The sequence below is a fragment of the Gymnoscopelus microlampas genome, assembly GCF_963454915.1.
Source record: "Gymnoscopelus microlampas genome assembly, chromosome: 4".
In the NCBI taxonomy this organism is placed as follows: Eukaryota; Metazoa; Chordata; class Actinopteri; order Myctophiformes; family Myctophidae; genus Gymnoscopelus; species Gymnoscopelus microlampas.
Genome location: NC_139941.1, coordinates 31967499 through 31982634, shown reverse-complemented (window position 1 = coordinate 31982634; position 15136 = coordinate 31967499). Strand labels below are relative to the sequence as shown.

At 40.8% G+C, this 15136-nt stretch overlaps 1 protein-coding gene across 4 annotated transcripts in view; it reads left to right on the top strand.

Moving 5' to 3' along the window:
- The first annotated feature begins 1661 nt into the window (after positions 1-1661).
- The window catches only part of acacb (acetyl-CoA carboxylase beta), a 30335-nt gene continuing 16860 nt past the window's right edge, over positions 1662-15136 (top strand). For 3 of the 4 annotated variants that reach the window (XM_084055322.1, XM_084055321.1, XM_084055323.1), the window contains exons 1-19: positions 1662-1934; positions 3476-4004; positions 8399-8531; positions 8670-8808; positions 8979-9088; positions 9647-9728; positions 9814-9912; positions 11174-11283; positions 11424-11534; positions 11667-11876; positions 11985-12155; positions 12297-12458; positions 12579-12742; positions 13465-13615; positions 13816-13919; positions 14016-14097; positions 14198-14343; positions 14463-14613; positions 14703-14837. In XM_084055322.1, the coding sequence (XP_083911448.1) occupies positions 3496-4004; positions 8399-8531; positions 8670-8808; positions 8979-9088; positions 9647-9728; positions 9814-9912; positions 11174-11283; positions 11424-11534; positions 11667-11876; positions 11985-12155; positions 12297-12458; positions 12579-12742; positions 13465-13615; positions 13816-13919; positions 14016-14097; positions 14198-14343; positions 14463-14613; positions 14703-14837 (2769 nt within the window). In that variant the 5' untranslated portion in view covers positions 1662-1934; positions 3476-3495. Of the gene's footprint in view, positions 1935-3475; positions 4005-4356; positions 4589-8398; positions 8532-8669; positions 8809-8978; positions 9089-9646; positions 9729-9813; positions 9913-11173; positions 11284-11423; positions 11535-11666; positions 11877-11984; positions 12156-12296; positions 12459-12578; positions 12743-13464; positions 13616-13815; positions 13920-14015; positions 14098-14197; positions 14344-14462; positions 14614-14702; positions 14838-15136 lie in introns of those variants that run through there. The other variant, XM_084055324.1, reaches the window with a different exon arrangement.

Genomic DNA, 15136 nt, shown 5'->3' with positions numbered 1-15136 from the left:
TTTTGGACTTGTTTATTTGTTGTTGCTTAAGTGTAGTTGCTTATTTGGTCTTGCTTCACAATTTTAAAACTATTTCAACCAGTGGTTCTACTGGAAATTAATATGTATTTGTCCCCCTAACCCCCATTTGAAAATCTTTTGTGCCAGGGGAGCTGTACCAGATTTGTGTTGTTAGAATGTTTCAAAAAATCTTCCACATTTTATTTCACGATTGTTTTGGAAAATAGCAGATCTACAAGCTCACGCGTTGTAGCTTGTAGTTCAGCTAATATCGGCTATTTTCAATGTATACAGTACATAGGTTTAAAGTGCTCATAATGGCCTAGTGCAGGGGTTTTCAACTGATTGTGAACCAGGGACCACCACCCTGACTAAGAATCAACCTGGGGACTAAACTTTTGTGTTGGATGGGGATATGGGCTAAGATTAGTTTTCTGATAACACTTGATATGCGTCTCATGTCTATAATGCATTATACACATACTTATCATAATGCATTATAATCTGCTTATACTGTATGATTATAGTTATAAGAACTCATAAATACTCATAATGCTTTATAACACTGTTCAACCAATGGTCCACGGACTACTAGTGGTCCATGGCATAATTAGGTCTGCGCAGGCGGTCCATGGGATTTAAAAGAAATGGTACCTTTGTTAGATGTATTAAAATATGTTTAACTAATAATACTTCCAGTCCATCAACTTTAATAAAGTATTTGATTTAATAGGGGTGGTGTGGGGGGAAAAGCTATGGTCATGGTGTGGGGGGGAGCTTAAAATTTAAATAATGACTGTCAAGGGCTTGATATTTGTTTCACAATAGTTCCCCTTGTTGAGATTCTAACTCCCTTTTCTGTGAAACTTCTTGACCTCCGACTTCTCAATAACTGACAACATTGACACGTCATCTTAGGTCACCAGGTCATTTAGTGCACTGTTTCTCAACTAGTGGCCCATGGTCCACTAGTGGTCCATGGCATAATTACAGGTGGTCCATGTCTGTCTCTTCTTGGCCATAGTGATGGACAGGGACAGAGTCCTATGTCATTTTCTGTCTCCGACCTTGCCTTGTACACATTTGTCAAGTATGCCAGAGTGGAAAATACCACTCTCACAGTGATATGTAGTAAAAGGTCAATTATACATTTGTTTTTTGCTCTAAGCTCTGTGAATTGTGTCTGACAACTCATCCAGAACTTCACAAGTGTTTCATATAATGTGCCTCTTGACAGAGTCTACTCTGTGGAATCTGTCAAGAGGCACATTATACTCCTTTTGGAATTGAAGCATAAGCCTCCTCAAATGACCACTGATAATGATGATGATAATGTATTTAATTCCCCTGTCCTCAAATACCAAGTTACTAAATTTCTCCAATAAAAAAACTAGATATTGTGCCCTTCACTTTCCTACATTACTGAATGCATGGTCAGGGACCACATGCAATACCTTCACGGACCACCAGTGGTCCACGGACCACCAGTTGAAAACCCCTGGCCTAGTGCCCTAGTTGTTTCTTTTGTGCTTGTTTTCATAGACCTGGTTGCTTGTTTCTCTCCCAGAATCCGGCAACACTGAATGTGTCATGGTGCACATGTTTACTATCGCCGATGGTGGCGGTATTATTCACACTCACTCACTCTACATTAGGTTGTTTTTGGTAGTAGGTCGCTGTGACATTTGCAGCAGCATTTATCATCATTATATGATAACAGTAATATCTTCCTACAATGCCATTTCGGAGGGCGTGTTTTAAACATTACAGATAACGTATAACAGTTTCATTAGTTCCGTATTATTGGACAAAGTGAGGAGAAATAGAGGGGCGGTTAGTTAGAAACATAGCGTTCGTTAGTCGTAGCTCGTCTGGCTACATTGAATCAACAACATCAACAAAGCTTAGTGAGTGACGTTATCAATAAGTTGCTGGTGAGTGGACAGTGGAGTTATTAATGTTCTAGAAATGTATTGTCAAACGGCATCACTGGAAGGAGACAACACGGAATGCATGCCTGTGAGCTATGTTATGCCTTAGATAGGAAATGGTTGAATGTGGGCGAAATAATAGTTTGGGGTAAAAAAAAGTACTGCAAACAGACGATCATGTCCTAAATAGCATGATGATTTCGTTCGGTGAACTTGTTTCACACACGCCTTCCAATCCTTCCTCTTGGGTTGTTAATGTGATGTGACCTTTGAGAATCCAGCTGCAGCAGTTTTAGTTTAGTGTAACTTCATTGTTTGCTTTTTTGTAGATTAAAAACTGTTGCATTTGCACAAGTGGTTAGTTTGGGACATGATCAGTTATTTAATTAATATAACATGAATTATAATATATACTTTAATATTTCACAGCATACATTATGGGAAGTAACTTTTAAGTAGGCCTATTTGTTTTTCTACATGTTTGCATGCAGTGTCTAATACTATAGTTTGCCTCACACATTTTGAAGGGCTGCCCTTTCAAGTGCTGTAGAAGTACCAAGGTCCAAGGGCATGCTTATTAATGAATGTTGTATTAAGACAAATATCCTGTTTCCTTCTCGTAGTTGTAGTGTGTGAGTGTGTGTGTTTTGCCTGGTAGAACACTTGTTGTACTATTTTTTTCCCAATTTAATATTTCTGTCTTCTTAAGCTGCTTTCAAATGCTGTAGCTTTTTAATGTGGATGCTTGTGCCCCCTCTATCCCACCCCCACTCCCTATCCCCCTCATTGTCGACCTTTCCCCCATATGGCTAGTTCTCTTGTCAGCTGCCAGAGACAGATAGACAGGCTGTTTACTGGAGGATAAGCACTTTGACACACTGCATAGCTGTCTTCATCTACTAACATGCTTAATAATACATACAATGCAAATTAGACTGCATAGGTTTCCCATTTACCTATGTTTGTTTAATGTCAAAATTGAATTCATTTAATTGGGTCACCTTTCTTGAAAGTCATGCTACTCTCCTTGCTCATAATATAAACTGTGTATTTCCTAACAGGGCTATATTTGGGTATGGGTTTACAAAGGGGATGTGCCCCTGCATATTAACCCCTTTCAACCTGGTGTCTCTATTTTGGGCATGTCATTATAGGCAAACTGTTTAAAAAATGTTCAAAATAGTGAAAATGTACATGAGCTTGTAGATAAACTATTTACGCTATTTGTTGTATGTCCAATTAATAGGACTGTGGTTAAGACATGTGCTTATGCACAGGTCTTGGGTATGATTAGTCTACCTATTATTCCTGGACCTGAGATTTCTGACCTCTTATCACAGGGAAATGTCTCCCAACTCCTGTACTCAATGTACTCAACTACTCATTATAGAACAGCCCACAGTAAGCAAAAGGTATTGTTCTAATGAGTCTAATCTAAGAATGTCTTCACTTGTTTATCTTCAGGTGGGGGTTTAAACCGGAAAAGGTACATGTTATCGCTTATCTCACGGGCTCATATAATCTTGACTTTGTTCTCATTGCAGTCTTAAAAGGATGCCTGCGAATGCTCCTGGTAGTAGTTTTGGGATTAAGCCTGCTGATATTGTGGCTACTGAGAGAGACTAGTGAGACTGCCACAATGCCAGGAAAAGGAGAGGAATCTCCTGGCTGTGGTCCCCCAGCTACCCATGTGGAGGCGCCCACCCCTTCTCCAAAAGAACATTCCAGATCTACCTCAAATGACAGTGAGGAGAGCTGTCCTCAAGCCAGAAGTATCTCAACACCGGACATTGAACCTTCACACGCCGCTTCTGAGGTGATGCCAGAACCGCTGTCAACATCACCTGACACCTCCCAGACCCCATCTGAAGTCACCATGCCCAAGGCCATTGCAGGCCCCAGGAAAAGGCAACCCCTCAAGTTTATTCTCGGAGCGTCGGAGGACTTTTCTTCGGATGAGGAGACTGTGGTCACCAAACCTCCAACTGGTGCATCTCAGCAACCGACCACCAGCTTCGCTGTCCCAATGCGGCCCTCCCCTGCAGCATCAAAGACCGCCCCCTCAGGCATAAGGTATGGTTTCACGTACAGAAGCTTCTCATTTTAAAGTGAACTTTATGACTTAGATCAGGGTGGAACTTTGCACTATCCATGAAAAGAGATATTGTAGTGTCCAGTATAGAAGTTGCAACTGTGGCAAGTGAGGAAATAGCTGAATTAGAGACATGTGGTGTGGAGTGAGATGTGCTTACTTTACAGGGACAGTAGAGTGTGTTGTTGCTCAGCAGTCAATTGTCGGATGTAAGCGGGACATGCAGCCACGTTGTCATAGTGCTCCCAAATGCCCTGTCTCCATAAGCTGCCTGTGATCACCTGACCTGTGTTATTGTCGCATGCCTCACAGCCCTGCACTATTATTGGAACAAGTGACTGCCTTTGACTTTGAAAACTGTGGTCCCTGTCCAGGACACAACACTGTTCCATGATATGCAATCAAACCTCTTCTCAGATTGTCATAATTGCACCTAATTTCTGTAGATAGTAGTGACAGGGTTACAGGATGGATGTTCAGGTAGTGGGCTAGCTATGCATAGCTAAGTGACGAACTTCACATTGTTTTAGCTGACTTGACATGTCCGTATTACCAGTATGGAAAGGTAAGAGTTTTTATTCATTTTTTGGGGCGAAGTGGCCTATCCTTATCTGCATGTTTGTGTTTTAGGGCAATAATCTCTTGATGAGTCCGCCTTTTATTAAGAGCCTCAGGTTATGGTCATGCATGCATACAGCTTGCTCCAATGTGTAAACTGAAACCTGTTTGTTATTACTCATAATCTTAACTTGCAGATAAAGGGTTTGGCTTTTTCATGTGAAACTTTAGTCTGATTATTTTCTCAACGGGTGAAGTAGAACAGCTGAACAGCTTGTCAGAGGTTAGATGTCCTGATTTGGTCGTGCTGTTGGCTAGTTTGTGTTATAGCTTTTTACAGCCTGTGTACGCAGTTCCATTCCATGTGGATCTGTTGGAGCAGGATATTTTGCTTTGCACATGGGAGGGGAGAGGGGAGGGACTGCTTGAGAAGAAGGAACTCATGGAAGTCTCTTTTTTTTGGTTCTAGATTTTGTCTTAGCAAACTGCATTTCTTAAGTGTGCATGAAAATCTGTCATGGAGGGATATGCAGTTCGCAACTGGTTTCAGTATCTCAAGAGGAGCTCTGATTAGATCTTTGTTATTTGAAACTCTTGCTCCAATTGTTGCTATACACAACGGTTCCGTGCAACTGAGCATATTCGCAGTTTGTTTGCTGTTTTTGTTTGTTGGTAAGGAGGACGATATGTAGTAACAATGTATGCATGGTGATAATTTGGCTATAGTTACGTAACTGTGCAGGGCTCTTCTGGGCACGTGTGGGTTTGAGGAAATACCCTTATACTCTTTCCAGCAATGACTTAGTTCTGTTATCACAAAGGAATCTAACAGTTTATTTGTTTGATGTTTTATCATTAAGCAAGTATCTTAAAGACTTTCTTTTATTATCTGATAAAAGATGCTTGTGATTTTAGCATCCAGTTAAGAACCAAGCAAAAGTCACAGGGGGTTATAACGGTGTGGGATCTGGGACGTCTATGAGTCTATGACGTTTGTACTATGATGTCAGTCATCTCCATATTTGTCCGATTGGACAGTTATTGACTTCCAGTTCAAAATAAAGGTTTTAAAAAGTTAAATAGTTAAAAAGGTATAAAACAAAACATTAGTTAAATATATTGCTAATAGAGTTAACGTAATTGGCCTACTAGCATTAAAATAAATGTGCTGATCGGTCCAGTGTTTTGTGAGATTAGCCTCAGACACACAGACAAGACAGACACATAGACAGTCCCTCTTCTAGACGGCCCCAGCGGCCCAACAGTGCAATACGTAAAAACATTTTTTTATGCAATCTTGACTCATGCGACGAGCCATACCATAAGAATTATTGTCTAAAGTTCAAATCATACGCACAATATACGGTCACAACACAAGGGGTGTTCTAGTGATAAGTTCGAATTTCTACACACACATTGGTCGTCTGTTCTTGGTGCAGCTTTGAAAGGAACTATGTATGGGGTGATATCAATACTGTGGTACGGCTTGTGTTTTGTACATGGTTTCAAGCACCTTGGTAGAGCTGTTTGTTTCTCTTTCATCGTTTTGGTGATAATAAGATTTTCTCACGTTACCCACACAGTTACAGTTCTATTCTTTATAGACGCACGACACCATTGTACAGCAATGTATACATCAGACTTAACAGTTCATCTTGACAATATCAATAAACAATCAGATGACACTTTTAATCCTGCAACAATCTGTTACCAATTTAGCAGATGATCCAAGACTAAACATGGAGCTGAGAAGTGATGTGGTCCTATACTGTACCAATCACTTTTTAGTAGCAAAAAGCAAATTGAAGCTTTTTTGTTCAATGTAATTGGATGAGTAGAGAGACAGGTACCAGCCAGACAACACTCACATACGTTACTTAGGTTAAATTATACAATCTTTTACCTGTGGACCCTGCATTATTCATTGGAAAGCTGTGTAGTCAGGCTTAGTTAAGCTTGTCTTATTCTTCCTCGACTTTTTGAATTTCTGGATTGCAGACTTCTTGAAGTCATCACATTATTTTCAACATACACACAAAAATTTGTAAAAGAGGAGAGATCCGAGCACTCAAAAAATAATACTGGAGGAGAGGGTGTAAAATCAAGGTACTTGAATGTTTACAAAACTTTTTAAAAGCTATCATGTTTTGACCGGCAACTATGGTCTTCATCAGGGCAAGTATGAAACTGACAAACAAACACATTTCCATAAATAATGTGAGAACACGTGAGAGATGAGGAAGCTCCGTTGGTCAATCACCATTAGTGTAGCAAACACACCCAGAACTACACTCAATCAATAAATTAACATATTAAGGAGGCTACATGAAGATAAAGAAAAATGCATACAAATAGAAAGCAAAATAGAAAGAAAATTACAGAGAATATGGTGTAAAAGTAATAAGGACACAGATAAATTATTCCTTGCTGAATGTAATAATCTACCCAAGCCCATTTTGACACCTAAAATAATGTGATTTTTCAATTATTCATTGATGGATTATCAGGTAATAGCTGACTGTGTGCACTGTAGCAACTGTATCGTTTCACATCCAAGCCAAACAACATTTCTTTCCAAATATTTATGGAGCTCGCTGGCCAGCCTTGACTTGTTATCCTGTTGCCTTATTTCTGATTGGGTTTAACCAACAACAGTAAGCTAGGGCTGCACAATTAATACGAAATTGTGATTTTATGTTTCGCAATAATATAATCGTGAAATTCACTTTTTCTAGTCTCCCCATCCACAGAGGAACAATAACATCACAGAGGCCATTGTATGACACAGATAAACACAAGGAGCAACAGAGACATTAAGACAATTTTAACATTTCTTTCCACTAAAATCATCATCACGAAAAAATAATATTGATAAATCGTGATTACAATATTAAGCAAAATAATCGGGATTATACTTTTAGCCCCAATCGTGCAATGCCTGTTTTTGCTGACAGTACATAAACCTTTGATTGGTTGAATATTCTATAAGTGTGATGCCACAACCAAGATCTCTGTGGGTAACAGTGTCTGTCCATGTAAATCAGATTCCAGTAGTAACTAGGTTTGTGCAGAACTGCAGATAAGGCAAGACATGAACTGTCAGCCCCAATTAGGATCGTCCCCTGTACAGACTAGACTGAACTTTGACTTTCTCTACTGATTTCCATTACTGTTGTTTCTTTGTGGTAGTTTAGCAGTTCTTCTGTGTCAAAGTATTGCTACAGGTCTACAGCTGCTCATTAGCCTAGATGTAGGCTAGCTAGACGTGTCGTGCACTCATTTACTCATTCTTGGATCTGACGTTATGGAGGCAGATATTCAACATATGATGATGTGAAGGTTAGTTTTAGTCTAATGTAGGCTACAGCATGTATGCTGACTATGTCTTCACTGTGTGTACTATATAGTATCTTTTTTTTAAGCACTCAATCCAGATCACAGCTGTCTTGGTGTTTTCTCACAAAATAGGCTTGTTCCCCTTATTAGAACTGAAATAGGAAAAACTGCCTTCAGTTGGAACAAACTAAAGAGCACCTTAAATGTAAACTCTCGGTTGCTGTTACAGCAGTTCAAAAACCTGATCTCAGAGCTTGTCAAATTTGATTGGAACTGTTTTTAACCTCTGACTTAAATCATTATGAATCAATTTGTTATCTATTTGTTTTTATATAATGATATCCTGTGCATTTTATTTATTATTGAATCTTTGTTCTCAATACTCTGTAGCTCAATACCATTCCTGAGTTTTTTTTAAGTGAATTAAAGGTTAATGATGATGATGAGCACCTGGTGAACAAACTTTAATTTCCTACTATAGGCCTAGCATGTCTGGCCTGCATCTGGTGAAGAAAGGACGAGAACATAGAAAAATGGATCTCCAGAGAGACTTCACTGTGGCGTCACCTGCCGAGTTTGTTACCCGCTTTGGAGGCAACCGTGTCATTGAAAAAGTAAGAGACTTGGATGTCATATTGTCATACTGTAGATACTGTTGGGTAGCAAGAGCATTACAGCAGTAAATGATACTCTACCTTATAAACCTTGTCTTTCTCAGCCAAATCCAATGCTTTATCTTTTCTCTATTATAGGTACTAATAGCTAACAATGGTATTGCAGCAGTCAAATGTATGCGTTCCATTCGTCGCTGGTCCTATGAAATGTTTCGCAATGAGAGGACAATCCGTTTCGTGGTCATGGTCACCCCTGAAGACTTGAAAGCCAATGCAGGTCACTTAATCATTTTTATATAATTATTTGTATGTGGGTCAGGGTGAGAGGGAGGGAGGGTGTTTGAGTCAACTCAGCTGTATTTATTTATGCTAACCATTGACCTCTTGTAGACCTGCACCTGTACCTAGCATAACAAATGCTGTGTGCGTTTCTTTTTTGCCCTATAGAATACATCAAAATGGCAGACCATTATGTGCCTGTTCCAGGTGGGCCCAACAATAACAACTATGCCAATGTAGAACTAATAGTGGACATTGCCAAGAGAATCCCAGTACAGGTAGGTACTCTTCATCATGTTTCTACTCCCATTAAAGAAACACATGGCACATTATTATTATAAGATGGCACAATTTCTGTCTACTCACTCGGCATGTCAATGATGGACTAAGGACAGTTCACCTGCCTACCAGTACCAATGACATCATCGATGAGGATTCCAAGCTACTAGAAAGTACATCCTCTCTCTTCCTGGAAAGGAAGCATTCTGACATAGAAGCCATTGTTCTTGTATCAATAAAAAGTTTAAAAAATCCCAAACTTGCCTTGAGATCATGTCATTGGTACTTGGCAAGGTTCTGAACTGTCCACAGCCCACCTCTGAGACACATACCAAGTAGACAAAAATGGTACCATCTTATAACGAACATTAGTACGGACCAGTTAATTGAAGATAGGTTGAAAATGGGTGAAGTTGTCCTTTAAGTATAAGTTATGCTTAACTCATTGACTGCCATGGACGAGTTAACTTGTCGAAGTCTTTGTCCGATTCCTAGTGGAAACCTGCTTTACTTGACCATGTCCTGTCCTGTCAATAACTCTTCATTGCTTCTGACAGGCCGTCTGGGCTGGATGGGGTCATGCCTCGGAAAATCCCAAACTGCCTGAGCTGTTGAACAAGGCGGAAATATCATTCATTGGTATGTTCCACTCTCAAACGGCACTATATTAATTTTTTTATTTGTTCTTTTGGTTTGTTTATGCCTGTTGTCAAATCATTTTCAGGGCCGTCCAGTAAGGCCATGTGGGCTCTGGGTGATAAGGTGGCTTCCTCCATCGTGGCCCAGAGTGCTGACATTCCCACATTGCCGTGGACTGGATCAGGTGACACACTATTCTGCACATTATCTCAGTTGCGTCATACTACCTAAAGCCTTAGTACTTAGTTATACATTGAAGTCGCGTGCCGGAAATAGCCGATCTACAAGCTCACAACACGCCACGGATGCAACGCATCGTGAGCATTAAGATCTGCTATTTTCACAGCGTGATGGTATCGTACGAAGGAGCATTAATTAGGCATTACACAGAATGCACCAATGATGTATGTAAACTTGCTGTGGCCTGTGGGTTATATTATGAAATTATACAGTTCATATCAGTGCTTCTGTAGTTGTCCAAAACTAGACGCGTCGCAATTCTGGGAAATTGCAAAGTGTGGTTGCGCCGACACCGGTCGCGGCCGCCGGGACTCGAGGAATACGCCGGGAGAAATACCGTCGGAGGCTGCGCCAATTACATTGTCACGTCACTCCTGAGATCACTTGCGTTTTATTTTGAGATGATTGATCCTCCCAAAAATCATGATTTTGCATCAAACGGTTACGTTTTGAGCATTTGTGGCGCCCCCTATGGATCAAAGTGGAAATGCTTTTGGGGATTCGTTGAGTAAACCACCCTTGACATGTGATTCAAATTTGGGATTGACCGGACATTTCGTTTGTGATTTTTGGCCCCTCCCGCTAACTTTGGAAGCCATTTACGGACGAACGGTATGAACTATCAAAATTCCGATGTTTATCTCAAGGGTCCAGAGATCATGTGTACCGAATTTTGTGAAATTTGGACAAAATATGTGGGAGGAGGAGCTAAAAGTGTGTTTTGAAGAAAATTCTAAATGGTGGAAAATCGATCCTGACGCAAATGGGCGTGGCCTATATGGGGAGCTGCGTCATGACCCAAGGAATCTAGGAGGGAATATTTTTATTCTACGACCTACGGTTCAAGAGTTATAGGCCAAAACGTAAAGTGGGCTGTTATAGCGCCACCATGTGGCCGAATTATATAATTATTTTTTTAATAATTTCACACTAAATTATGAACCTCCCTTCCAAGTATTGTAACTCTAGCCCTTACGGTAAAGCCGGTCAATTTGACATATGGCACGAGTGTGGGAAAAATAAACTGTGGGAGGATTAGCGCGGCAAAATAAGGTTTATCTAGAATAAATAAATAAAGAATAAAGTTCATCTATTACTATAGTCTGGTTGCCCTATTCGGGCAACCACACTAATAAGGTTTTGCAGTAATATATTGCATATGTCAGCATTTTCATCTTTTCACCTTGCATTTGTTTGTGCTCCAGGTCTGAGGTTGGACTGGGCAGAAGTAGATCAAACACACGGCAATGTAATCAGTGTTCCTCCAGAGGTCTACGCTCAAGGCTGTGTGTGTGACGTAGATGAGGGTTTGGCGGTAAGGATTATGAGCAAAGTCACCATAAAGATATCCAGGCTTGAGCCATTCCTATAATCTACAGTATATATCCAATATTACTTATGGGATACATCGTCTGTCTTTTTGAAGTTTGCATCTCATGTGCTTTTTCCATGCAGGGAGCTGAACGAATTGGTTATCCAGTTGTGATAAAGGCCTCTGAGGGTGGAGGTGGGAAGGGTATTCGGAAGGTGGAGTGTGCCGATGAGTTTCCCAACTTCTTTAGACAGGTTTGTCTAAAGATTTCACCTTACATCTTAATGCTGCATCTCAATTAAGTATGTTGTATTTGTTTGTATTTTTGTGATAATGGACCTGAATCTATAGCGTTTCTCTCTGTTTGGCTTTCATTTTGGTTGCAGGTTCAGGCTGAGGTGCCCGGCTCGCCCATCTTCATCATGCAGCTGGCCCAGCATGCCCGCCACCTGGAGGTCCAGATCTTGGCTGACCAGTATGGCAATGCTATCTCCCTGTTTGGACGAGACTGCTCTATCCAGAGACGGCACCAGAAGATCATTGAAGAGGCTCCCGCCACCATAGCAGCTTCCTCAACATTTGAGCAGATGGAACAGGTGAGCTACTTTATATTATGTGCAACCTCAATAAACTTGTGTAATTGTTTAGATGTTCCAAGACCATCTTCATATTTTTACAAGTTTGTTGCCCCCTCTATGTTCTAGTATGCAGTTCGACTGGCAAAGATGGTAGGGTATGTGAGTGCAGGAACCGTAGAGTACCTCTTCTCGGAAGATGGAAGCTTCCACTTCCTGGAGTTGAACCCACGCCTGCAGGTTGAACATCCCTGTACAGAGATGATCGCAGATGTTAACTTGCCTGCTGCCCAGTTACAGGTAACTTCTCCTACTGGGCACGATATTGACACCATAGGAATGAAAATATGTCATGATGCCATGAATCACTCTCATGCAATTGACAGTGCACATAGAGCTGCACACCTGCCTCATTTTAATTCACCGTTTCATCTCTGTTAGATTGCAATGGGCATTCCCCTCTACAGGATTAAGGACATCCGCTTGCTTTATGGAGAGGCCCCATGGGGCGACGGCACCATAAACTTTGAAGCTCCAGAATGCATGCCATGCCCAAGAGGGCATGTCATAGCTGCTCGCATCACCAGCGAGAACCCTGATGAGGTGGGACCCACAGTTTTTGCATCCAATACCTGACATTAGGTTATTCATTATTATTAAAAAAATATGTAATAGCTCAGACCACTGATCTTAGTGATCTGTTCTTGTGGTCGTCACTTACAGGGGTTCAAGCCCAGTTCAGGTACTGTCCAGGAGCTGAACTTTCGGAGCAGTAAAAATGTTTGGGGTTACTTCAGTGTTGGGGCCACAGGTGGCCTGCATGAGTTTGCAGACTCCCAGTTTGGACATTGCTTCTCTTGGGGGGAGAACCGTGAGGAAGCCATTTCGTGAGTCTCTTTATTGTTTCATGTAATGTCTATCTTGAGCAAATAGGACATAAGGCAATACCTTACCATGATGAAATAACTGGCTATATACAGGTATAATGAATACAACTAAATGACACCAACTCAATAGCCAATAACAAGATAAAACTCTGAGACCATATTATAGAGCCAGACCGATATATCGATATATATTATTGACGTTTTTGACAACATAGATGTCGGCAATTATGCAGCCAACATGTCCCTTTAAACATTTTGCTTAATTTGTAGATGTGAGTGAAAATGTGTACTTGTTTGTTCGTTGTGAAATGTTCTTTTCATATATCGAAGTTTGCTTATAAAGTTAAATGTTCTCAAATAGAAACTTAAATCAAATCTAAGTTTTTCATATTGATTTCAAGATTGTGTAGATTTTAAGATTTTATTATTTATTATTATTTTATTTTTTATAAATCAGTTTACAAATCAATCAGTCAAAACATCAGTAATGGCTGGTGCAGGTCTAGGACTCTCCACAATCGGGATTGGCCTCGGACCCAAAAATCTAGCATCGGTCAGGCTCTAGCGGAGTCTAGCCCATAATAATAGCCAATGATGTAATAGCATATTCAATGGCTGGTTCTTGCTTTGAGTGGTTAATATTTTTTTTTGCCTCAATGTCATGACATCCACACATAAGTATAAGAACTCCAAATGTGTGTTTGTTGTATGTGATTTTTCAGGAACATGGTGGTTGCCATGAAAGAGCTATCCATCAGAGGAGACTTCAGGACCACAGTTGAATACCTCATAAAGTTGCTGGAGACGGAGAGCTTTAGAAACAACGACATTGACACTGGTTGGCTGGATCATCTCATTGCAGAGAAAGTGCAGGTAAGTTACTGAAAAGACAAAAGATCCACGTTTTTTATTTAAAGGGATAAAGTATCACTTAATGGCCAGACAAATACAACTAGTCGCAACAAGTAGTTGCATGTTGCAAGGAGTTGCATTGGTGTTGCATTGGCCTAAGTTTATGTTTTATTAGTCTCTTGGTTTTATGTGATGTCATGAGCCAACTGCTCTTTCTGTAGGCTGAGAGGCCAGATACCATGCTGGGCATCGTCTGCGGGGCATTGCACGTCGCTGATGCCAATTTTAGAAAGAGCATGTCTGACTTCCTGCACTCACTGGAAAGGTCAGGAACATGCCGTCTCCCCTTTATGCTTTATGTGCTTCAATTGTTACATTAGATCTTTTCTAAAAAGCTGTATCTGATTTTGTACCTCTGCAGAGGCCAGGTGCTGCCTGCGGACAGCCTGCTCAACTCTGTAAATGTGGACCTGATATATGAGGGGGTCAAATACTGCCTCAAGGTACCTGAGACTTCCAACTCGTCCACTCTGTTCTGTTCAACTCCCCCATTACTTTATTTTCTAAGCAATAACCTCTCAACTGTGTCCGTGGTCCTGTTAGGTTGCTCGTCAGTCCCCGACAACCTATGTCATCATCATGAATGGTTCAGACATAGAGATCGATGTCCACAGGCTGAGTGACGGTGGCCTCCTGCTCTCCTATGACGGGAGCAGCCACACCACCTACATGAAGGAAGAAGTGGACAGGTGAGGCTGTACTAAAATCTGGATGGGATTCAGTGTCACTTTTGAAAACATGGTGGAAGAAGCAGTAAAGTCTGTGTTTCTGTGAAGTGTATGCACACTGATCCATTCTGATCCTGCAGCTACCGCATCACTGTCGGCAACAAGACGTGTGTGTTTGAGAAGGAGAAGGATCCCACAAAGCTGAGGTCACCCTCTGCTGGTAAACTGCTGCAGTATATGGTTGAGGACGGAGGCCACGTCTCAGCGGGATACGCCTACGCAGAGATTGAGGTGAATGATAAATGATTTGATAAAAAAATCTTTAGCCATGTTTCTGTGTGCATATGCTTTAATAGACCTGCTCTGTTTTGTTGCTTTAGGTGATGAAGATGGTGATGACTCTAACGGTGCATGAGCCTGGTTGTGTACACTTTGTAAAGAGACCCGGGGCGGTGCTGGAGCCTGGCTGTGTGGTGGCCAGTATGGAACTGGATGATCATAGAAGTATCCATCTGGCAAGTTTACCCCCACATCACCAGCTGTTGTGTGTACATGAATGATATTAATCAGGGATTTATAGCCACCAGCTAAAAACTGGTGTGGTGTATGTCAATAATGCAAGCCATTTTTACAGGTTAAAAGCCTGTGTTTGGTTGGTTTTCCTAATATAATATTAAAAACTATATTCATTGCTAGATAAATCCACTGGCTGGTCTTGTTTGATTTTGAAAAGGCTAGTTTAATGCCATATGTTATTCATGGCAGAATACTTGTACTGAATTATCTTTTTCATAATTTTTCCTGTGTGTTCTGC